At 51.6% G+C, this 23,333-nt stretch overlaps 1 protein-coding gene across 1 annotated transcript in view; it reads left to right on the forward strand.

The window, feature by feature from the left end:
• Positions 1 to 23,333, forward strand: part of LOC141110289 (polymeric immunoglobulin receptor-like) — a 68,054-nt gene that overhangs the window by 31,557 nt on the left and 13,164 nt on the right. The window contains exons 3-5 of the mRNA XM_073601578.1: positions 9,746 to 10,090; positions 17,444 to 17,767; positions 20,375 to 20,701. Of these exons, the coding sequence (XP_073457679.1) occupies positions 9,746 to 10,090; positions 17,444 to 17,767; positions 20,375 to 20,701 (996 nt within the window). The remainder of the gene's footprint in view (positions 1 to 9,745; positions 10,091 to 17,443; positions 17,768 to 20,374; positions 20,702 to 23,333) is intronic.

Genomic DNA, 23,333 nt, shown 5'->3' on the forward strand with positions numbered 1-23,333 from the left:
GGGTCTGGTATGGAATTTAGGGGGAACCCCACGTCATTTTTTTTTAAAATTTTGGCCGGGGTTCCCCTTAATATCCATACCAGACCTGAAGGGCCTGGTATGGAATGTAGGGGGACTCCCACGTTTTTTTTTTTTTTTTAATTTTGGTTCAGGGGTCCCCCTTTGGGGAATTCCCATGCTGTTTTTATCAATGAACTTCTGTGTGAATTGTCGGCAATGCAATAGCCGCGGGTAGTTTTAAATTAGTTTTTTCCTTCAAAATGTCATTTTGCTGTCAGACTGTTCTAAACACAGGAAACATGCGCCCCTTTACAGGCATACTATAGACACCCCACAGGTACGAAATTTAAAGGGATATTACACTTTTATTGTTTGACTTTAAGCATTATTAAAATCACTGCTCCTGAAAAAACGGCCGTTTTTAAAACTTTTTTTTGCATTGATCCATGTCCCCTGGGGCAGGACCCAGGTCCCCAAACACTTTTTATGACAATAACTTGCATATTAGCCTTTAAAATTAGCACTTTTGATTATTCATGTCCGTGTCCCATAGACTTTAACGGTGTTCGCGTGTTCGAACAAACTTTTTTCCTGTTCGCATGTTCTGGTGCGAACCGAACAGGGGGGTGTTCGGCTCATCCCTACTTGGGATGGCTCTGATATTCATTTGGACACCATCTTCTGAGGAAGCCCCCATTGTAGGGCGAAACATGTTGGGAACCACACCATCGTGCTGTACCTTTAAGGACTGTACTGTATGAGTCTTCTCTAATGCAATTACGTTATTTTTATGGTATTAATAAAATGTACACTTTGTAATTATTTTTTCTATTGATTTTTCTATTGATTTAATATGCACCTTAAAAATCCCATAAATCTCCAATATACATACACTGGAGAAAGGTGGATATGCAGTAATGTTTGTCTGTCAGCTTACCTCTCCATGTGCTCAGCTTAAGAGCCCAGCCACTCTCACCTGGCTGCTTAAGTGATCTCTCCTCTAAGCATGGCTCTCAGGGAACTCTATTTTAACCTGCGCACTGCAAGCCAGCTCTGATGATCAATATTGTGTGTTTGGCTTCTGTGTGCAACTTGCTGTGTGTTCTACTTCTGATTCCAGTTACTGATCTTGGCTTGTTCTTGACTATCCTTACCTTCTTGTTGCCCCGACCTTTGGCTATCTCCTGACTATCCTTACCAGCTTGTTGCCCCAACCTTTGGCTATCTCCTGACTATCCTTACCTGCTTGTTGCCCCGACCTTTAGCTATCTCCTGACTATACTTACCTGCTTGTTGCCCGACCTTTAGCTATCTCCTGAATATCCTTACCTGCTTGTTGCCCCGACCTTTGGCTATCTCCTGACTATACTTACCTGCTTGTTGCCCCGACCTTTAGCTATCTCCTGACTATACTTACCTGCTTGTTGCCCTGACCTTTGGCTATCTCCTGACTATCCTTACCTGCTTGTTGCCCTGACCTTTGGCTATCTCCTGAATATCCTTACCTGCTTGTTGCCCCGACCTTTGGCTATCTCCTGACTATCCTTACCTGCTTGTTGCCCTGACCTTTGGCTATCTCCTGACTATCCTTACCTGCTTGTTGCCCTGACCTTTGGCTATCTCCTGACTATCCTTACCTGCTTGTTGCCCCTGACCTTTGGCTATCTCCTGACTATCCTTACCTGCTTGTTGCCCCGACCTTTAGCTATCTCCTGACTATCCTTACCTGCTTGTTGCCCCTGACCTTTGGCTATCTCCTGACTATCCTTTGTTTTTGCAGTCTGCTGTTTCCTCTCTACCTTCCTGTAGTCTATCGGGAGCGTGAGCTGGGAGGCCATAGGGGTTGGGACCTGGAGCCAGACTGCAGCTAAATCCATCCCCGCCACTAGGGGCCTCTGGTGAACACCCGCTGGCTCTTAGATTCCGCGCCCTGGGAAATCTCATGCTCTAGCTCCCAGTGTGATCCGTGTTGGTGCTACAGAGTACCTGCTCTCCTTTATCACCTAGAGCTCCATCCACAGCAATCAGCCGTAGGGTTCACTAACTTGTGGTGCACTCCAGACCCCAACAAGGTCCATCTATCACCTGGACTCAGGTGACCTGACAGGTGTCATATTACCAAACAGTTGGCCCAAATATACAGATCCATTACATGGTTACATACAGTAATCAAATAGTTCACGGTAAGTGTGTCATAGCATCTATGGTGACCCAACGCGTTTCGGGAGTTCTGCATTTGTATGTACAATGGGGATGGAGGTGCCTTGCAGGGTACTACCAACCATATTTTGTTTTTTTAACTATCCCAGGGTGCTCTGGGAATCGATTGCTTTGTAATTAATGCTTACTCGTAAGCTGAAAAACTGTGTACATATAGTAAAAGAAGAAAAAAATATTAGTTTAACTCTTTTGTCACCAAGTGCAGGCCAAATTTATCAGCGTCTTTTTGCGTCAACTTGACCATAACAACCCTATAACTGATTTGCATATCTAGAAAAGAGAAAGATCCAATTGCCACCCAACAACAAGACCAGAGTGTAACGTAAATTAAAGCGTCTTCAGCCTGGCTCCGTCCAGGCCATGCCCCGATGCGTTTCGTCCCACCCTAAGGGCTTAGTCATGGGGGCTAAAATGTTATCTTTTTTCTGTAACCCGTTGCTGTCTACGTAACACATATATACAGCGACAAGGGGGGGTATAAACCCCCACATGCCGCACATATGTTTTACTGGGTGGCTGATGTTTCTGTGTTGAGAGCGCACTCCCAGCAAAGACAGCTCTCGGTCCCCCCCAGTAACTATCTGGTGGGACTGGCTCCCAATCATGGGACCACTAAGACAGCCAATCACAGGGGTCACATGATCATCGATCCTTCCTGCCCCCGGACATTGAGAACTTTTTAAAGCCCTGGTGCCTAAATGAAAAAAAACAAAAAACATCCAAGTCCCTTTTTCCTAATCGATATGCAGTGGTCACATGACCCAGCTCTCTCCCAGCCTGTCTGCAGGGAAACAAAAGCAGGAGGAGCTTCTAGTCCTCTGCTGCTGATCACATGTTCCAAAAACAGCCTTTGGAATACAGAGTAAAAATAAATAAATAATGTCAATAAACTGTTTTAAAATTGTAATATAAATAAATATCTGAAATTAAATATTTATTATTTTTTGGCAGAAACAAAGCGTGGGTGGATTTCTGCCAGTCGCCCCCCTCCAGCCTGTGTCTAAGAATAAGAGGGAGGTGAAGCCTCCGTTAATCTGCATGTAATATCCCACCCCCATTGTGTTTCGCTGGTTAGTGGGCGTGGAGGAGGAGGGAGTGGGCTGTCATTTACCACTGTGTATACGCCCACATGTGTGACTCTATAGTCACATGGGCTGCTCAGATCTGATAGGGAGGAAATGCTCAGTATAGAAACTCACTGAAAACTGAGCATGTGCAGAGCTGCCAACACTACTCTGCAAAATCCCTAGCTGCATTGGGGATATGGACAGAAGGGGGAGATAGAGAGCAAAAGGATCAACCAGGTTTTTGTTGCAGAATACAGAAAAGGAATCTCCTAGTGACTGAGCTAGTATGAACAGCATGGAATACACCATTTATTGATCGTTTTTTTAATGATGTGGGCTTGCCAATCAGCTGCTGTCATTATACTGCGGCAGGTTGGCTCCCTTTCCGGGACGAATCACCGTAGGTGTACGTTGGCCGCTTTAAGAGCTCTAGGGGGGTGCGTGCGGTACGGCACCAGAGCCGATGCGCGTGGCCGGTGGTCACGATGTCCGCCGCCCCCCCGGGATCGCTCCTCACTGAGACAGAACAGAGATCTGTCAATGTAAACAGACAAATCCCCGTTCTGTCAGGGAAGCAGAGAGAGATCTGCTGTTCCTAGTAATCAGGAACAGCGATCTCTCTCCTCATCCAGTCATCCCCCCCCCTGCAGTTAGAACACCTCCCTAGGGAACACTTAACCCCTTGATCCCCTCCTCTAGTGTTAACCCCTTCCCTGCCAGTGACATTCATACAGTAATCAGTGGCTATTTTTTTAGCTCTGATTGCTGTATAAATGTCAGTGGTCCCAAAAAAGTGTCAAAAGTGTTCGATGTGTCTGCCGCAATGACGCAGTCCCGCTAAAAAATCGCAGATCGCCGTCATTAGTAGTAAAAAAAAAATAATAAAAATGCCATAAATCTATCCCCTATTTTGTAGATGCGATAACTTTTGCGCAAACCAATCAATATGCACTTATTGCGATTTTTTTCTTTTACCAAAAATATGTAGAAGAATACATATCGGCCTAAACTGATGAAGAATTTTTTTTTTGGGGGGGGGGGGATATTTATTATAGCAAAAAAATTAAAATACTGTGTTTTTATCTTTTGGAATTAATATATGGTTTATATAATTTATCAGCTATATGGTCCAAAAACACTGAAAAGTGGATCATGAAGAAGCCCTCTATTTGGACGAAACGCGTCAATCCATATACTTCCTGTTATCCATTGATGTGCAGACGTTTGCAGCATATGTCTACGGTTATGATATTAGTTATGATATATCAGTTTTTATGAAGTTTGTTTTTACATTTTTTATAAATAAAAATGTTGGATGAAAAAAAAAAAAAAAAAAAAAAAAAAATATATATATATATATATATATATATATATATATATTGTATTTTCATTTTTCTAAATTTTCGCTCTTTTTTTGTTTAAAGCGCAAAAAATAAAAACCGCAGAGGGGATCAAATACCACCAAAAGAAAGCTCTATTTGTGGGGGGAAAAAAGGACGTCAATTTGATTCGGGTACAGCGTCGCACAACCGCGCAATTGTCAGTTAATGCGACGCAGCGCCGTATCAGCAAGAAATGGCCAGGTCAGGAATGGGGGGGGGGGGGGCAAATCTTCCCGGGGGGCTGAAGTGGTTAAAGGAGGAAGGTTCTTTTCTTTTCATGTATAGCGCCCCCTGCCACAGATCGTAGCAGTTTTGTTTTTTTTTTTCAGATGAGTTTTTCCGTTTCAGTTTTTTTCGGAATCGAAAATAAAAGTAAGTGCTGAGAATGGAAGACAATGGCGGGGGCTGTTCCAGTCCGTCAGGCATGGCTGAAATTCAGCAATCAGAGCCAAAGAAGGAGGAAGGTCCGAAGTCCAAAGGTTTTAATTAGAACAAAAATCAGTTACAAATCTTCTTTTTTTAGTTTAATAATTCACACAGCTCTGTAATCATTTATACAATGTGGCATTTTTTTTAAAGCAAGCAGTACCTGAATGTGACTTGGTATCCGCCTTTTAAAGACCCCCCCACCCCCCTCGTACAGAAGAGTTTAGATTGGATGAAGGAGAAGCAGCACTAGGAGCCAATCAGTTGGAGCGCTGATGTGTCCTAACAAGGAGCATGCTGCGAGGAGGAGAGAGCAGAGTGTCATAGAGATGAGCTTATCTGTTATGCTGTTTCTCCTATGACTGCCCAGTCATTGGCCCCTGGGGGGGGGGGGGGGGGGACAAGACTTGTAAGTGTTTCCAAACTGCAACACAGAAAAATCAGGTCTCCTGCCCGGCCAGACAAGGCTGGGCTGTGTGGCAGAGTTGTGTAGATTTCAGGACTGCATGAATTTTGTTGTATTTTAACCACCTCCCGTCCGCGCTGTAGCCGAAAGACTTAATTTGCCGGGAGGGGGTCCATAAACGTCCTCCCGCGCTCGAGCGGCCTGCGCGCCCCCCCTGCAGGGCACGAGCGTGGCGCGCTTTGTAATTAGCGAGTCTATGAGAATCGGCTGATCACAGATCGGGGGTCGATCCCGACCCCTCACCACATGATCAGCTGTCAGCCAATGACAGCTGATCAAGTGATGTAAACAGAGTCGGTAATCGGCTATTTTTTCTCCTCACACTGGTAGCGTGAGGAGGAAAAAAAAAAAAGCCGATCACTGGAGGCTGTGAGAGGGACATCAGTCCTGATCGTGGAGAGCCTTGGCAGAGGCTTCTGTGCCCACCAGCGCCACCTACCAGTGCCCACAGTACTACCTATCAGTGCCCACAGTGCCACTTATAAATGTCACCAATAAGTGCCTCATTACCAGTGCTGCCTATCAATACCACCTACCAGTGCCCATCAGTGCCACCTATCAGTGCCCATCAGTGCCACCTATCAGTGCCCATCAGTGACATCTATCAGTGCCCATCAGTGACATCTATCAGTGCCACCCATCAATGCCACCCATCAGTGCCCATCAGTGCCGCCTTATCAGTGCCTATCAGTGCCCATCGGTGCCACCTATCAGTGCCCATCAGTGCCAGCCCATCAGTGCCCATCAGTGCAGCCCAACAGGGCCCATCAGTGCCATCTTATCGGTGCCCATCAGTGCCACCTTATCAGTGCCTATCAGTGTCGCCTTATCTGTACCTATCAGTGCAGCCCACCAGTGCTGCCTAACAATACCACCTACCAATGCCCATCAGTGCCACCTACCAGTGCCCATCAGTGCCACCTATCAGTGCCCATCAGTGACATCTATCAGTGCCACCCATCAATGCCACCCATCAGGGCCCATTGGTGCTGTCTTATCAGTGCCCATCAGTGCCGCCTTATCAGTGCCTATCAGTGCCCATCGGTGCCACCTATCAGTGCCCATCAGTGCCAGCCCATCAGTGCCCATCAGTGCAGCCCAACAGGGCCCATCAGTGCCATCTTATCGGTGCCCATCAGTGCCACCTTATCAGTGCCTATCAGTGTCGCCTTATCTGTACCTATCAGTGCAGCCCACCAGTGCTGCCTATCAATACCACCTACCAATGCCCATCAGTGCCACCTACCAGTGCCCATCAGTGCCACCTATCAGTGCCCATCAGTAACATCTATCAGTGCCACCCATCAATGCCACCCATCAGGGCCCATCAGTGCCGTCTTATCAGTGCCCATCAGTGCCATGTTACCAGTGCCTATCAGTGTCGTCTTATTTGTGCCCATCAGTGCAGCCCATCAGTGCCCATCAGTGCAGCCTCATCAGCAAATATCAATGAAGGAGAAAAATTACCTGTTTGCAAAATTTGATAACAAACTATGAAATTTTTTTTTTTTTTTTTTCAAAATTTTCTGTCTTTTTTTGTTTGTTTAGCAAAAAATAACCCCCCCCAGTGGTGAATAAATACCACCAAAAGAAAGTTCCATTTGTGTGGAAAAAAATGATACAAATGTAATTTGTGTACAATGTTGTATGACCGAGTAATTGTCCTTCAAAGTGCGTCAGCGCTGAAAGCTGAAAATTGGTCTGGGCAGGAAGGGGGTTTAGGTGTCGGGTAAGCAAGGGGTTAAATGTAAACCTTAATTCATGAATGTTATTATGTTTCTTTTTTCTCCTCTTTTGATGTGAACCATCAGACACAACATCTGGAAAATAACTTCCAGGGCTTTGTAATGGATACAATGTATACAAATATCCAAACACTGGCTGCTTAAAACCCAACCGAATTCAGTTTAAAGGAGCTAAATGCATTGCAGGTGCCACAAAACAAGGGCGTCCCATGGGTAGAAAAGCCTGTGCCTTGCCAGGATGCGGCAGAGAAGGACACCTCTGCTCTCCATGTGGAAGCAGTGGTCTCTCTGCAGAGGTCTGACATGTCCCCTGCTTTAGAGCTAAAGCACTCCAATCAGAAGGAAACATTTGCTGGTTGGAGAGTTGTAGGTCGGACTCAGCAGCCACAGCCTGAGCAGAAAATCCTGTCCCCTGCCAGCGTGCTGCAGAATAGGATCCATTGCTGTCCATGTGAAAGCAGTGGTCTCTCTGCAGAGGTATGACATGCCCCCTGCAGAGTCGGAAATAGAGCTTTTAAATCAGAAGGGAGCATGAGTCTTGCTGGTAGGAGGGTTATAGGTGTGACTCAGTAGCCACGGCTTGAGTAGAAAAGCCTGTCCCCTGCCAGCATGCTGCAGACAAGGACCCCTTGCTTTCCATGGGAAGCTGCAGGCTCTCTGCAGAGGTCTGACATTTTCCCTGCTGAGTCAGAGCTCTCAAATCGGAAGGGAACATGGGCTTTGCTGGTTGGTGAGTTACAGGTCTGACCCAGCGGGGGTGGGGGGCATGTCAGATCTCTGCAGACAGACCACTGCTTCCACATACAGAGCAAAGGATCCTTCTCTGCAGCATGGTGGCAGGGGACAGAATTTTCTACTCCGGCTGTGGCTGCTGAGTCAGGCCTATAACTCTGTGGCTGCTTTCTCAAGAAGTCCAGCTGTAAGGCTTTGCAGATGATTGGGGAGCTCCAGCTGTGACTCATCGGGGGGCGTGGCAGACATCTGTGTGAAAGCCGTGGTCTCAATGCAGAGGTCTGCCACACCCACCTGCTGAGTCAGAGTGAGAGCTCTCCAATCAAATCTCCTTCTCCCTGCTGATTGGGAAGCTCCAGCTGTGACTCATCAGGGACGTGGCAGACATCTGTGTGAAAGCCGTGGCCTCTCTGCAGAGGTCTGCCACACCCACCTGCTGAGTCAGAGTGAGAGTTCTCCAATCAAAGCTCCTTCTCCCTGCTAATTGGGGAGCTCCAGCTGTTACTCATCAGGGGCGTGGAAGACATCTGTGTGAAAGCCGTGGTCTCTCTGCAGAGGTCTGGCACACCCACCTGCTGAGTCAGAGCGATAGTTCTCCAATCAAAGCTCCTTCTCCCTGCTGATTGGGGAGCTCTAGCTCTGACTCATCAGGGACGTGGCAGACATCTGTGTGAAAGCCGTGGCCTCTCTGCAGAGGTCTGCCACACCTACCTGCTGAGTCAGAGTGGGAGTTCTCCAATCAAAGCTCCTTCTCCCTGCTGATTGGGGAGCTCCAGCTGTGACTCATCAGGGGGCGTGGCAGACATCTGTGTGAAAGCAGTGGTCTCTCTGCAGAGGTCTGCCACACCCACCTGCTGAGTCAGAGTGAGAGCTCTCCAATCAAATCTCCTTCTCCCTGCTGATTGGGGAGCTCCAGCTGTGACTCATCAGGGATGTGGCAGACATCTGTGTGAAAGCCGTGGCCTCTCTGCAGAGGTCTGCCACACCCACCTGCTGAGTCAGAGTGAGAGTTCTCCAATCAAAGCTCCTTCTCCCTGCTAATTGGGGAGCTCCAGCTGTGACTCATCAGGGGCGTGGAAGACATCTGTGTGAAAGCCGTGGTCTCTCTGCAGAGGTCTGGCACACCCACCTGCTGAGTCAGAGTGAGAGTTCTCCATTCAAAGCTCCTTCTCCCTGCTGATTGGGGAGCTCCAGCTGTGACTCATCAGGGGGCATGGCAGACATCTGTGTGAAAGCCGTGGTCTCTCTGCAGAGGTCTGGCACACCCACCTGCTGAGTCAGAGCGATAGTTCTCCAATCAAAGCTCCTTCTCCCTACTGATTGGGGAGCTCCAGCTGTGACCCATCAGGGGCCATGGCAGACCTCTGCCGAGAAACCACTGCTTCCACACGGATAGCTAGGATCCCTTTCTGCAGCGTGTTGGCAGGAGAGAGGCTTTTCTACTCAAGCTGTGGCTGTTGAGTCAAACCTATAACCCTCCAACCAGCAAAGCTCATGCTCCCTTCTGATTGGGGGGGGGCTCTAGTTCTGACTCAGCAGGGGGCATCTCAGACCTCTGCAGAGAGACCACTGCTTCCACGTAGAAAACTAGGATCCTTTTCTGCAGCATGCTGGCAGGGGGACAGGCTTTTCTACTCTAGTTGGGCTTTAAAAAATAATCAGTAAGCTGATATTTCACCGTTTCTATTATTTGCTGTTTCCACGCAGAGTCCGATGAAATCGCCTGTCCGCGGAAAGTGAGCGGAAAGGAGTACGGGGACGTCACCATCCAGTGCTTTTATTCCCCAACGCCCAAGGCCAACAAATACAGCCGCAAGTTCTGCTGCCTGCAGGGCTCCCGCCCCGGGAGATGCAAACAGACGGTCGTTTCCGACAGCGGTTACGCGTCCAACCAGTTCCTGGAGCGGATTAAGCTGGTCGACTCCAGAGGGCAAAGTTTTTTTACTGTCACCATCACTGGATTACTGAAGGGAGACGAAGGCACTTATATATGCGGCATCGGGCCGGATGAGAACGGGATCAAAGGAGTTCTCAGTCTGTCCGTTTTTGAAGGTAATTGTGACGTCAGACCGCACCCCCCCCCACACCCCAATTCCATTAAAATTGAAAAATTTGGAAATTTCGGAATGAATAAACGAATTGCACGTGTCTAATTTTTATTCAATTAGTAGCGTGGGGGGGACCACACCTCCCACACTACTTATTGAATAAAAATTAGACACGTGCAATTTGTTTAGTTCCGAATTCATTTTTTAACAAATTTTGACTGTGTGATGGGAGGACTGTGTGATTGGGGGCTCTGTGATTGGGGGCTCTGTGATGGGAGGACTGTGTGATGGGGGGACTGTGTGATTGGGGGCTCTGTGATGGGGGGCTGTGTGATGGGGGGACTGTATGATTGGGGGCTCTGTGATGGGGGGCTGTGTGATTGGGAGCTCTGTGATGGGGGGACTGTGTGATTGTGGGGTCTGTGATGGGGGACTGTGTGATGGGGGGACTGTGTGATGGGGGGACTGTGTGATGGGGGGGACTGTGTGATGGGGGCTCTGTGTGATTGGGGGCTCTGTGATGGGGGGACTGTGTGATGGGGGACTGTGTGACAGGGGGGACTGTGTGATGGGGGGCTCTGTGATGGGGGGACTGTGTGATTGGGGGCTCTGTGATGGGGGACTGTGTGATTGGGGGGGCTGTGATGGGGGGACTGTGTGATGGGGGGGACTGTGTGATTGGGGGCTCTGTGATGGGGGGACTGTGTGATCGGGGGCTCTGTGATGGGGGGACTGTGTGATGGGGGGGGACTGTGTGATTGGGGGCTCTGTGATGGGGGGACTGTGTGATGGGGGGACTGTGTGATGGGGGGACTGTGTGATGGGGGGGACTGTGTGATGGGGGGACTGTATGATTGGGGGCTCTGTGATGGGGGACTGTGTGATGGGGGGACTGTGTGATGGGGGGACTGTGTGATGGGGGGACTGTGTGATGGGGGGGACTGTGTGATGGGGGCTCTGTGTGATTGGGGGCTCTGTGATGGGGGGACTGTGTGATGGGGGACTGTGTGACAGGGGGGACTGTGTGATGGGGGGACTGTGTGATTGGGGGCTCTGTGATGGGGGGACTGTGTGATTGGGGGCTCTGTGATGGGGGGACTGTGTGATCGGGGGCTCTGTGATGGGGGGACTGTGTGATTGGGGGCTCTGTGATGGGGGACTGTGTGATTGGGGGGGCTGTGATGGGGGGACTGTGTGATGGGGGGGACTGTGTGATTGGGGGCTCTGTGATGGGGGGACTGTGTGATCGGGGGCTCTGTGATGGGGGGACTGTGTGATGGGGGGGGACTGTGTGATTGGGGGCTCTGTGATGGGGGGCTGTGTGATGGGGGGACTGTATGATTGGGGGCTCTGTGATGGGGGACTGTGTGATTGTGGGGTCTGTGATGGGGGACTGTGTGATGGGGGGACTGTGTGATGGGGGGACTGTGTGATGGGGGGGACTGTGTGATGGGGGCTCTGTGTGATTGGGGGCTCTGTGATGGGGGGACTGTGTGATGGGGGACTGTGTGACAGGGGGGACTGTGTGATGGGGGGACTGTGTGATTGGGGGCTCTGTGATGGGGGGACTGTGTGATCGGGGGCTCTGTGATGGGGGGACTGTGTGATTGGGGGCTCTGTGATGGGGGACTGTGTGATTGGGGGGGCTGTGATGGGGGGACTGTGTGATGGGGGGGCTGTGTGATTGGGGGCTCTGTGATGGGGGGACTGTGTGATCGGGGGCTCTGTGATGGGGGGACTGTGTGATGGGGGGGGACTGTGTGATGGGGGGACTGTGTGATTGGGGGCTCTGTGATGGGGGGACTGTGTGATCGGGGGCTCTGTGATGGGGGGACTGTGTGATGGGGGGGACTGTGTGATGGGGGGACTGTGTGATGGGGGGACTGTGTGATTGGGGGCTCTGTGATGGGGGGACTGTGTAATGGGGGGACTGTGTGATTGGGGGCTCTGTGATTGGGGACTGTGTGATGGGGGGACTGTGTGATGGGGGGGACTGTGTGATGGGGGGACTGTGTGTTGAAGGGGACTGTGTGATGGGGGACTGTGTGATTGGGGACTGTGTGATGGGGGGACTGTGTGATGGGGGGACTGTGTGATTGGGGGCTCTGTGATGGGGGGACTGTGTGATTGGGGGCTCTGTGATGGGGGGACTGTGTGATTGGGGACTGTGTGATAGGGGGACTGTGTCATGGGGGGGGACTGTGTGATGAGGGGACTGTGTGATGGGGGGACTGTGTGATGGGGGGGCTGTGTGATTGGGGGCTCTGTGATGGGGGGACTGTGTGATTGGGGACTGTGTGATAGGGGGACTGTGTCATGGGGGGGGACTGTGTGATGAGGGGACTGTGTGATTGGGGACTCTGTGATGGGGGACTGTATGATGGGGAACTGTGTGATGGGGGGGACTGTGTGATGGGGGGACTGTGTGTTGAAGGGGACTGTGTGATGGGGGACTGTGTGATTGGGGACTGTGTGATGGGGGGACTGTGTGATGGGGGGACTGTGTGATTGGGGGCTCTGTGATGGGGGGACTGTGTGATGGGGGGACTGTGTGATGGGGGGGCTGTGTGATTGGGGGCTCTGTGATGGGGGGACTGTGTGATTGGGGGCTCTGTGATGGGGGGACTGTGTGATTGGGGACTGTGTGATAGGGGGACTGTGTCATGGGGGGGGACTGTGTGATGAGGGGACTGTGTGACGGGGGGACTATGTGATGGGGGGGGCTGTGTGATTGGGGGCTCTGTGATGGGGGGACTGTGTGATTGGGGACTGTGTGATAGGGGGACTGTGTCATGGGGGGGGACTGTGTGATGGGGACTGTGTGATTGGGGACTCTGTGATGGGGGACTGTATGATGGGGGACTGTGTGATGGGCGGACTGTGTGTTGAAGGGGACTGTGTGATGGGGGACTGTGTGATTGGGGACTGTGTGATGGGGGGACTGTGTGATGGGGGGACTGTGTGATTGGGGGCTCTGTAAAGGGGGGACTGTGTGATGGGGGGACTGTGTGATGGGGGGACTGTGTGATGGGGGGCTCTGTGATGGGGACTGTGTGATTGGGGACTGTGTGATAGGGGGACTGTGTCATGGGGGGGGACTGTGTGATGAGGGGACTGTGTGATTGGGGACTCTGTGATGGGGGACTGTATGATGGGGGGCTGTGTGATAGGGGGACTGTGTGATGGGGGGACTGTGTGATGGGGGGACTGTGTGTTGAAGGGGACTGTGTGATGGGGGACTGTGTGATTGGGGAGTGTGTGATGGGGGGACTGTGTGATGGGGGGCTGTGTGATTGGGGGCTCTGTGATGGGGGGACTGTGTGATTGGGGAGTCTGTGATGGGGGGACTGTGTGATTGGGGAGTGTGTGATGGGGGGACTGTGTGATGGGGGGCTGTGTGATTGGGGGCTCTGTGATGGGGAGGCTGTGTGATTGGGGGCTCTGTGATGGGGGGACTGTGTGATGGGGGGACTGTGTGATTGGGGGCTCTGTGATGGGGGGACTGTGTGATGGGGGGACTGTGTGATGGGGGGGCTGTGTGATTGGGGGCTCTGTGATGGGGGGACTGTGTGATTGGGGGCTCTGTGATGGGGGGGACTGTGTGATTGGGGGCTCTGTGATGGGGGGACTGTGTGATTGGGGGCTCTGTGATGGGGGGACTGTGTGATGGGGGGACTGTGTGATTGGGGGCTCTGTGATGGGGGGACTGTGTGATGGGGGGACTGTGTGATGGGGGGGCTGTGTGATTGGGGGCTCTGTGATGGGGGGACTGTGTGATTGGGGGCTCTGTGATGGGGGGACTGTGTGATTGGGGACTGTGTGATGGGGGGACTGTGTGATGGGGGGGCTGTGTGATTGGGGGCTCTGTGATGGGGGGACTGTGTGATTGGGGGCTCTGTGATGGGGGGACTGTGTGATGGGGGGACTGTGTGATTGGGGGCTCTGTGATGGGGGGACTGTGTGATGGGGGGACTGTGTGATGGGGGGGCTGTGTGATTGGGGGCTCTGTGATGGGGGGACTGTGTGATTGGGGGCTCTGTGATGGGGGGGACTGTGTGATTGGGGGCTCTGTGATGGGGGGACTGTGTGATGGGGGGACTGTGTGATGGGGGGGCTGTGTGATTGGGGGCTCTGTGATGGGGGGGACTGTGTGATGGGGGGACTGTGTGATGGGGGGGCTGTGTGATTGGGGGCTCTGTGATGGGGGGACTGTGTGATGGGGGACTGTGTGATTGGGGGCTCTGTGATGGGGGGGACTGTGTGATTGGGGGCTCTGTGATGGGGGGACTGTGTGATGGGGGGACTGTGTGATGGGGGGGCTGTGTGATTGGGGGCTCTGTGATGGGGGGACTGTGTGATTGGGGACTGTGTGATAGGGGGACTGTGTCATGGGGGGGGGACTGTGTGATGGGGACTGTGTGATTGGGGACTCTGTGATGGGGGACTGTATGATGGGGGACTGTGTGATGGGCGGACTGTGTGTTGAAGGGGACTGTGTGATGGGGGACTGTGTGATTGGGGACTGTGTGATGGGGGGACTGTGTGATGGGGGGACTGTGTGATTGGGGGCTCTGTAAAGGGGGGACTGTGTGATGGGGGGACTGTGTGATGGGGGGGCTGTGTGATTGGGGGCTCTGTGATGGGGACTGTGTGATTGGGGACTGTGTGATAGGGGGACTGTGTCATGGGGGGGGACTGTGTGATGAGGGGACTGTGTGACGGGGGGACTGTGTGATGGGGGGGGCTGTGTGATTGGGGGCTCTGTGATGGGGGGGACTGTGTGATTGGGGACTGTGTGATAGGGGGACTGTGTCATGGGGGGGGACTGTGTGATGAGGGGACTGTGTGATTGGGGACTCTGTGATGGGGGACTGTATGATGGGGGGCTGTGTGATAGGGGGACTGTGTGATGGGGGGGACTGTGTGATGGGGGGACTGTGTGTTGAAGGGGACTGTGTGATGGGGGACTGTGTGATTGGGGAGTGTGTGATGGGGGGACTGTGTGATGGGGGGCTGTGTGATTGGGGGCTCTGTGATGGGGGGACTGTGTGATTGGGGGCTCTGTGATGGGGGGACTGTGTGATTGGGGAGTCTGTGATGGGGGGACTGTGTGATGGGGGGGCTGTGTGATGGGGAGGCTGTGTGATTGGGGGCTCTGTGATGGGGGGACTGTGTGATGGGGGGACTGTGTGATTGGGGGCTCTGTGATGGGGGGACTGTGTGATGGGGGGACTGTGTGATGGGGGGGCTGTGTGATTGGGGGCTCTGTGATGGGGGGACTGTGTGATTGGGGGCTCTGTGATGGGGGGGACTGTGTGATTGGGGGCTCTGTGATGGGGGGACTGTGTGATTGGGGGCTCTGTGATGGGGGGACTGTGTGATGGGGGGACTGTGTGATTGGGGGCTCTGTGATGGGGGGACTGTGTGATGGGGGGCTGTGTGATTGGGGGCTCTGTGATGGGGGGACTGTGTGATTGGGGGCTCTGTGATGGGGGGACTGTGTGATTGGGGACTGTGTGATGGGGGGACTGTGTGATGGGGGGGCTGTGTGATTGGGGGCTCTGTGATGGGGGGACTGTGTGATTGGGGGCTCTGTGATGGGGGGACTGTGTGATGGGGGGACTGTGTGATGGGGGGGCTGTGTGATTGGGGGCTCTGTGATGGGGGGACTGTGTGATTGGGGGCTCTGTGATGGGGGGACTGTGTGATGGGGGGACTGTGTGATGGGGGGACTGTGTGATTGGGGGCTCTGTGATGGGGGGACTGTGTGATGGGGGGACTGTGTGATGGGGGGGCTGTGTGATTGGGGGCTCTGTGATGGGGGGACTGTGTGATTGGGGGCTCTGTGATGGGGGGGACTGTGTGATTGGGGGACTGTGTGATGGGGGGGCTGTGTGATTGGGGGCTCTGTGATGGGGGGACTGTGTGATGGGGGGACTGTGTGATTGGGGGCTCTGTGATGGGGGGGACTGTGTGATTGGGGGCTCTGTGATGGGGGGACTGTGATGGGGGGACTGTGTGATGGGGGGGCTGTGTGATTGGGGGCTCTGTGATGGGGGGACTGTGTGATTGGGGGCTCTGTGATGGGGGGACTGTGTGATTGGGGACTGTGTGATTTGGGGACTGTGTCATGGGGGGGGACTGTGTGATGAGGGGACTGTGTGATTGGGGACTCTGTGATGGGGGACTGTGTGATGGGGGGGACTGTGTGATGGGGGGACTGTGTGATGGGGGGGACTGTGTGATGGGGGGGACTGTGTGATGGGGGGACTGTGTGATGGGGGGGACTGTGTGATGGGGGGGACTGTGTGATGGGGGGACTGTGTGATGGGGGGGAGGCTGTGTGATTGGGGGCTCTGTGATGGGGGGACTTTGTGATGGGGGGGAGGCTGTGTGATTGGGGGCTCTGTGATGGGGGGACTTTGTGATGGGGGGGAGGCTGTGTGATTGGGGGCTCTGTGATGGGGGGACTTTGTGATGGGGGGGGGCTGTGTGATTGGGGGCTCTGTCATGGGGGGACTGTGTGTTTGGGAGGTTTGTGATGAGAAATGTGTGATTTGGGGGTTTGTGATGGGGGAAGGGTGTGACTGGGGGGCTCTGTGATGGGGGTGGACTGTGTGATTTGGGGGTTTGTGATGGGGGAAGGGTGTGATTGGGGGGCTCTGTGATGGGGGGGTGGACTGTGTGATCGGGAGGTCTGTGATAGGGAATGTGTGATTTGGGGGTTTGTGATGGGGAGCAGACTGTGTGATTAGGAGACTCTGTGATGGGGGGGGACACTTTGTGATTGGGGTGGTCTATGATGGGGGCGGACTGGGTGTCTCTGATTGAATGAAAGCACTCTGTGGTGATGGGGGGGACTCTCATGTAAGGGGGCTCTCTAATGTATAGGAAGGAACTCTGATGTAATGGGGGGAGTCTTTGATTAAGGGGCTCCTGATGGGGGGATTCTGATGGTAAGAGAAGACTCTCTGGGGATGGGGGGGGGGACTTGGAGGTGATGGAGGGACTCTAATGTGATGAGGGGGGGTGGCTCTCATGTAAGAGATAGGGGTAACTCAGAAGTGATGGGGTAACTGTGACATGAAGGGGGACCTCGGATGTGATTGGGGGACGAATGCTTATGTGAAGTTAATTTCATCAAGGTAGTTCCCCATTGAAAAAAACATGTAAGTTCTTTACATTTTAGACTGGGGGGGGGGCTCCAGATTTTTGCACATTCTTAAAGGCTAAAAAAAAGATGTAATTAATTGTCCGGACACTTGCAGTTGTGCTGATGAGCATTGAATTTTTTGTGGCCCCCATCAGCTGTTGAATGGAACCATTCTGAGCCTTTTCTCCACTATTTCCACAACAGATGTCAAGGTCTCAGAGGAAGCCACACTTCTCTACGCCGAGCTGAGGGGCTCCGTCATCTTTAAGTGTAATTATAATGAGCAGGACGCCACACAGAGGAAATTTCTGTGCAAGGTCACCAAAACTGGCTGCCGGGACATCATCGACAGCACGGGGAAGACAGACCCCAGCTACGAAGGGAGAGTTACCGCTGACAAGAAGGTGGGGACCTTCACTGTAAAAATGGTGCAGGTGCGCAATCAAGACGCCGCGTACTATACCTGCGGCTCTGACAACCCCGATGAAGCCAAAGATACGCCAAGTTTTGATTTAAGGATCAATGAAGGTAAGAAAAAACTGTGACCCGCGTTCAACGCAACTAAATCTGAAATACACGATTAATGCAATTATGTATCCAATGTACAGGTAGTGTAAGTACCTGAATCTGTATTGGTGTTAGCCTCTAGTAATAGCCTGTACAACATCACTCAGATTGGGGAGGGCAGCAATAGGAGCCAATCAGGTATGGGCACCCTGACAAGGAACATGGTGGCAGGAGGAGGAGAGAGCAGAGCAGGGCCGGGACAAGGGTTGGGCAGGAGGGGCGGCTGCCCCTGGCGCAATGGTATATTACAGGGGTGGGGGGCACCCTGAACCTAACCCTAAGGCAAAGGGGGGTGCAGTTTGGCATCTTTTCCCTGGGCGCTGGATGACCTTGTCCCAGCACTGGAGCAGAGGGGTAGCATATCAGTATTCAGGTGCTTCTTTTGCCGTCCAATCACAGGCTGGGGTGGAGAGCTAAGCATCATTTAATGTGTAAGTTCACTTTCAGGAAGATTTTCTTAAAATGACCCCAGTTCATCATGTATCCTATATGGATAGTACATACCAGATATCCTCCTGTTGTAAATGATGCACGTCCTCCCATTACAGATGCATCTGTTAGGGGGGCCAATTGCCGGCCCTCACCCTCCCCCTTTGGCAGGACTTGCTGAACATTACAATAATTGCACCCTTTAGTGTTGCTCAGGGCCATTCAAACTGCACACAAGCACTCTTCCCGCTCCATCTGTGCTCAATTGCAGCCACATTGGGCCATTCAAACTCTGAGCATGTGCAGTGTGCGATGCACAGTGCAAGGCCTCCTCTAGTTAAGCTCATCTAAGGAAGGAAAGAGCACATGCAGCACATGCACAGTGCAGGGCCTACTCTAGCTATGCTTAGCTATAGAAGAAGAGAGCACATGCAGCACATGCACAGTGCAGGGCCTCCTCTATCTAAGCTTAGCTATAGAAGAAGAGAGCACATGCATGCACATGCAGGGCTCCTCTAGCTAAGCTTAGCTAGAGAAGGAGAGGGCACATGCATGCACGTGAAGGGCTCCTCTAGCTAAGCTTAGCTAGAGAAGGAGAGAGCACATGCATGCACGTGCACAGTGCAGGTCCTCCTTTAGCTAAGCTCAGCTAGAGAAGGAGAGAGCATATGCATGCACGTGCAGGGCCTCCTCTAGCTAAGCTCAGCTAGAGAAGGAGAGAGCACACGCATGCATGTGCAGGGCCTCCTCTAGCTAAGCTCAGCTAGAGAAGAAGAGAGCACATGCGTGCACATGCACAGTGCAGGGCCTCCTCTATCTAAGCTTAGCTATAGAAGAATAGAGCACATGCATGCACATGCAGGGCTCCTCTAGCTAAGCTTAGCTAGAGAAGGAGAGGGCACATGCATGCACGTGAAGGGCTCCTCTAGCTAAGCTTAGCTAGAGAAGGAGAGAGCACATGCATGCACGTGCAGGGCCTCCTCTAGCTAAGCTCAGCTAGAGAAGGAGAGAGCACATGCGTGCACATGCACAGTGCAGGTCCTCCTTTAGCTAAGCTCAGCTAGAGAAGGAGAGAGCACATGCATGCACGTGCAGGGCCTCCTCTAGCTAAGCTCAGCTAGAGAAGGAGAGAGCACATGCGTGCACATGCACAGTGCAGGGCCTCCTTTAGCTAAGCTCAGCTAGAGAAGGAGAGAGCACACGCATGCACATGCAGAGCCTCCTCTAGCTAAGTCCAGCTAGAGAAAGAGAGAGCACATGCAGCACAAGCACAGTGCACAGCCTTCTCTAGCTAAGCCCAGTTAGAGAAGGAGAAAGGGAATGTGTGTGGAATGTGTGTGCAGGCACGTGCACAGGGCAGGGCCGCCTCTAGCTAAGCTCAGCTAAAGAAGGAGAAAGTGAATGTGTGTGCTTGCACAGTGCACGGCCTCCGCTAGTTAAGCTCAGCTAGAGAAGGAGAGAGTGAATGCATGCTCGTGTACAGTGCAGGGTCTCCTCTAGGTACGCTCAGCTAGAGAAGGAAACCGTGCACAGTTTAAATAGCCCAAAGAGACCATGAGGGGGAGAAATACTGTACTGTTGAGCCCATGGTATAAAGAACAGGACAGGGGGGTGATTGGCCATCTGTTTTTTTTTTTTTTTTTTTTTTTTTTGTGGAGAGGCCTCCAAAATAGCATGTGCACCATTTACAATAGGAGTGCTGGTATGTACTATCCATAGGATATAGAATTGCATGGGGGATCTTCTTGAAGGTGAACTTACACCTTAACTGCGGTAAAGAAAACTCAGGTTACCAACCTGACTTCCATCTGGCAGGGCTGTGTGAATCTCAGAATGGCTGGACCTCATGAAAAGTCCTTCAGAAAAAAAAACCCATCCCGGGGATGTAGCCCAGTGCTGTCTTTATCTGTTCACCTGGAGTTCCACTTTAAAATAAGGTGCGCTAACATTAAAGCTGCCCACCAGGCAGATATATAACCTCAAAATTCAATCGGGCTTCATATTCAAGTCATACATTTGCATGCAGCTAGTACAAGTAATCTTTCTATTAGCTTCCGGAAATCTCTTGAAAAGCATAAGTTCTGGAATAACGCCCTTCATGTATTTAACTATAAGTAAATTCTGACTTATTATCTGCAGAGACGGGCATTCCTCAAGGATCTCATCTACTGACCCCCAGGCTGGGAGGGTCTCTGTCCGCTCAGTGTAATTACAACCCCAAAAAGAATTACACAGAGAAATTCTGGTGCAAACTGGAAGACGGCGTCTGCAATCTGATCGTAAAAACCGATGGGTACGTAAAGAGTGCCTATGAGGGAACAGTACTCATTTATGACAATTCTACAAGCGGGCTGATGCAGGTCCTCATGACCAACATCTCCAGGAAGGACGAAGGCTGGTACTGGTGTGTGATGATCGGTGAAAAACATGACCAAACATCTGCCGTACAGGTCAGGATCTCGAAAGGTGAGTGAGGTACCAGAAACCCTTGGCCAAGTTTTCCTTTTTAGGCTTTAGATTGGGGAAGAGTTTAATGCTCTTATTTATTTATTTTATTTGCTGTCTCTGTCCCCATTAGGTAGATTCTCCTTCATTTTCTGTCCTGGAGGCATTGCTATGAGTTAAACTTTCTGCTTCTCTTCCCTGTCTTATTTTTTAGCCCCTAATGGATTCTCCAAAGGAATATATGGAGAATAGAAGGCCATAGAGGCCAACTGTCCCGGATTTGCCAGGATAGTCCCGCATTTCAGTCCTCTGTTGAATATATGGAGAATAGAAGTCCATAGTGGCTAACTGTCCCGGATTTGCCAGGATAGTCCCGCATTTCAGTCCTCTGTTGAATATATGGAGAATAGAAGTCCATAGATGCCAACTGTCAGGTCACCTGGGACCAAGTGACAGATGCACTCTGTAGGAGTCGGAAGTGCACCGCTAAGGTAGTGGACCCTAGGATTGACTGCTGCGGATTGAACCCTGGAAGGTTCAGGAAGCAGGTCTACTAGGATAACTAACATGGATCCCAGTGGGAGCTAGAGCATAGATTCCCCAGGGCGCGGAGTATAAGAGCCAGCGGGTGTTCACCAGAGCCCCTAGTGTTGAGGATGGACTGCGCTGCAGTCTGGCTCCAAGTCGCCGCCCCCGGGGTCTCGCAGCTCACGCTCACCGTAGACTACAGGAGAAGAGGAAGGAGGCAGCAGGCTGGAACGACAGGGAAGTAAGGGTTAAGCCAAGGGTCAGGGCGACTAGCAGACAAAGAGAAACATAACACGCCAAAGGTCAGGGTAACAAGCAGACAGGGAGAGTCAAGAACAGGCCAAAGTCGGTAACAGGAATCAGACGTAGGAAACACAGCAAGTACACACGGAGGCTAACACACAATGGTTGATCAGCACTGCAGACTTGCAGTGCACAGGTTATATAGGGTTCCCTGATAGGACCTGGGGTGGGGCCATGCTAGAGGAGAGGTTATAAAACCAGTCAGGTGAGGGTCAGCTGGTCTCTAGAGATGAACACATGGAGACAGGTAAGCTGACAGACAACCTCTATTGCATAACCATGACACCAACTGTCCCGGATTTGCCAGGATAGTCCCGCATTTCAGTCCTCTGTCCCAAAAATGCTGTGTCCCGGGTCCTGGGATCACAGCATCAACCTTATTGGCATTATTGAGCATGGCGGTGACTCAAAAAAGGGTAATAATGGGCAGATCTGATGCATGGGGGGGGGCCTCAAAACTTGTAAGTAAGAACTCAGGGACATCATTTTGGTCTATCTGAAAGGGTTTTAACAGTTCTGGCTGTTCTATTGGAAATTTGCATTTGGCTTGAAGCTCCACAGGTTTTGTGAGTACAATACTTTTTATATGTCATGATTCATGCACAAGGCCAATGTGCCCTGTTTTGTTTGTCTATGTACAGTGCATATAGATCCCCCAGCCAGAGTGGGACAGCAAGGCTAAGTGGGTGCTAGGAGGCTGTGACTGTGACTGTGGGTTGTGTGTCGAAGACACCTGGAATTTAGAGAGGTCCTCCCCATAAGGACTGGTGCCATACCTTAGCACAGAAGTGATATTGTGATATAATTTGATGCTTTCTATATTTGGGGGTGGGGCTGTCCAGAAAGTGGGTGTGATTTGGGCGGGACTGCCTGGAAAGTTGGTGTATCAAGTGTGGACATTGTGTCGGGGGTGACGGTCCCAGGGACTGGGACTCAAATGTTGATAAGTATTGAATCCAGAGATGTTCTCACAGCAGAGCCCAGGGTGTCACTCATACTGAGAGTGAGGGGACATTGGAAGTTCAGCTCATAGCAAAACGCTAGGTGTCAATGGGACGGAAGATAAGGTAACACTGGAAGTTCCATTCATAGAGGAGTCCAGGGTGTCAATGGGACAGGAAGTAAGGTGACTGTTCAGCTCATAGCACCGACCTTAGGGCATCAGGATAAGAAATGATGGGAGACATTGAATTCAGCCCATGGCAGAGCCTCGGGTGCCACTGGGACAAATGAGGAGAGAAAGGTAGGATCAGTGTTTTTTCCAGCTTGCCTCTCAAAAATAAAATTTCTTGCCAATATTACTAAAAAAAATTGATCAGGAGTCAAGTATTTCCCCTGGGTGTCACAGGGACTGAAATAAACACAGGGTGTTTGGCTCAAGATAGACCCCTTGGTGTCCCTGAGACAGGAAGTGAAGGGACACAGGAAGTTCAACTCAAGACATAGCACTGGGTGTCATGGGACAAGGAGTGATGGACACAGGAAGTTCAGATTAATGGAGACCCCCCCCTTGGTGTCACTGAGACAATAGTTGAAGAGACACAAGAAGTTCAACCCAAGGCATAGCACTGGGTGTCATGGGACAAGGAGTGATGGGCATAGGAAGTTCAGATTAATGGAGACCCCCCCTTGGTATCACTGAGACAAGAGTTGAAGAGACACAAGAAGTTCAATTCAAGGCATAGCACTGGGTGACACAGGAAGTGCAGCTTGAAGCAGAACCTGGAGTGTCACCAAGACTGAAACTGAAGGGGAAATTGCCCTGTATAGGACACAGCAAAAAAATTAGCCCTTTTCTGAACAAATTAAAAAAGCCTTTTCT

This window comes from Aquarana catesbeiana, linkage group LG10 (assembly GCF_042186555.1).
Source record: "Aquarana catesbeiana isolate 2022-GZ linkage group LG10, ASM4218655v1, whole genome shotgun sequence".
NCBI classification, from domain to species: Eukaryota; Metazoa; Chordata; class Amphibia; order Anura; family Ranidae; genus Aquarana; species Aquarana catesbeiana.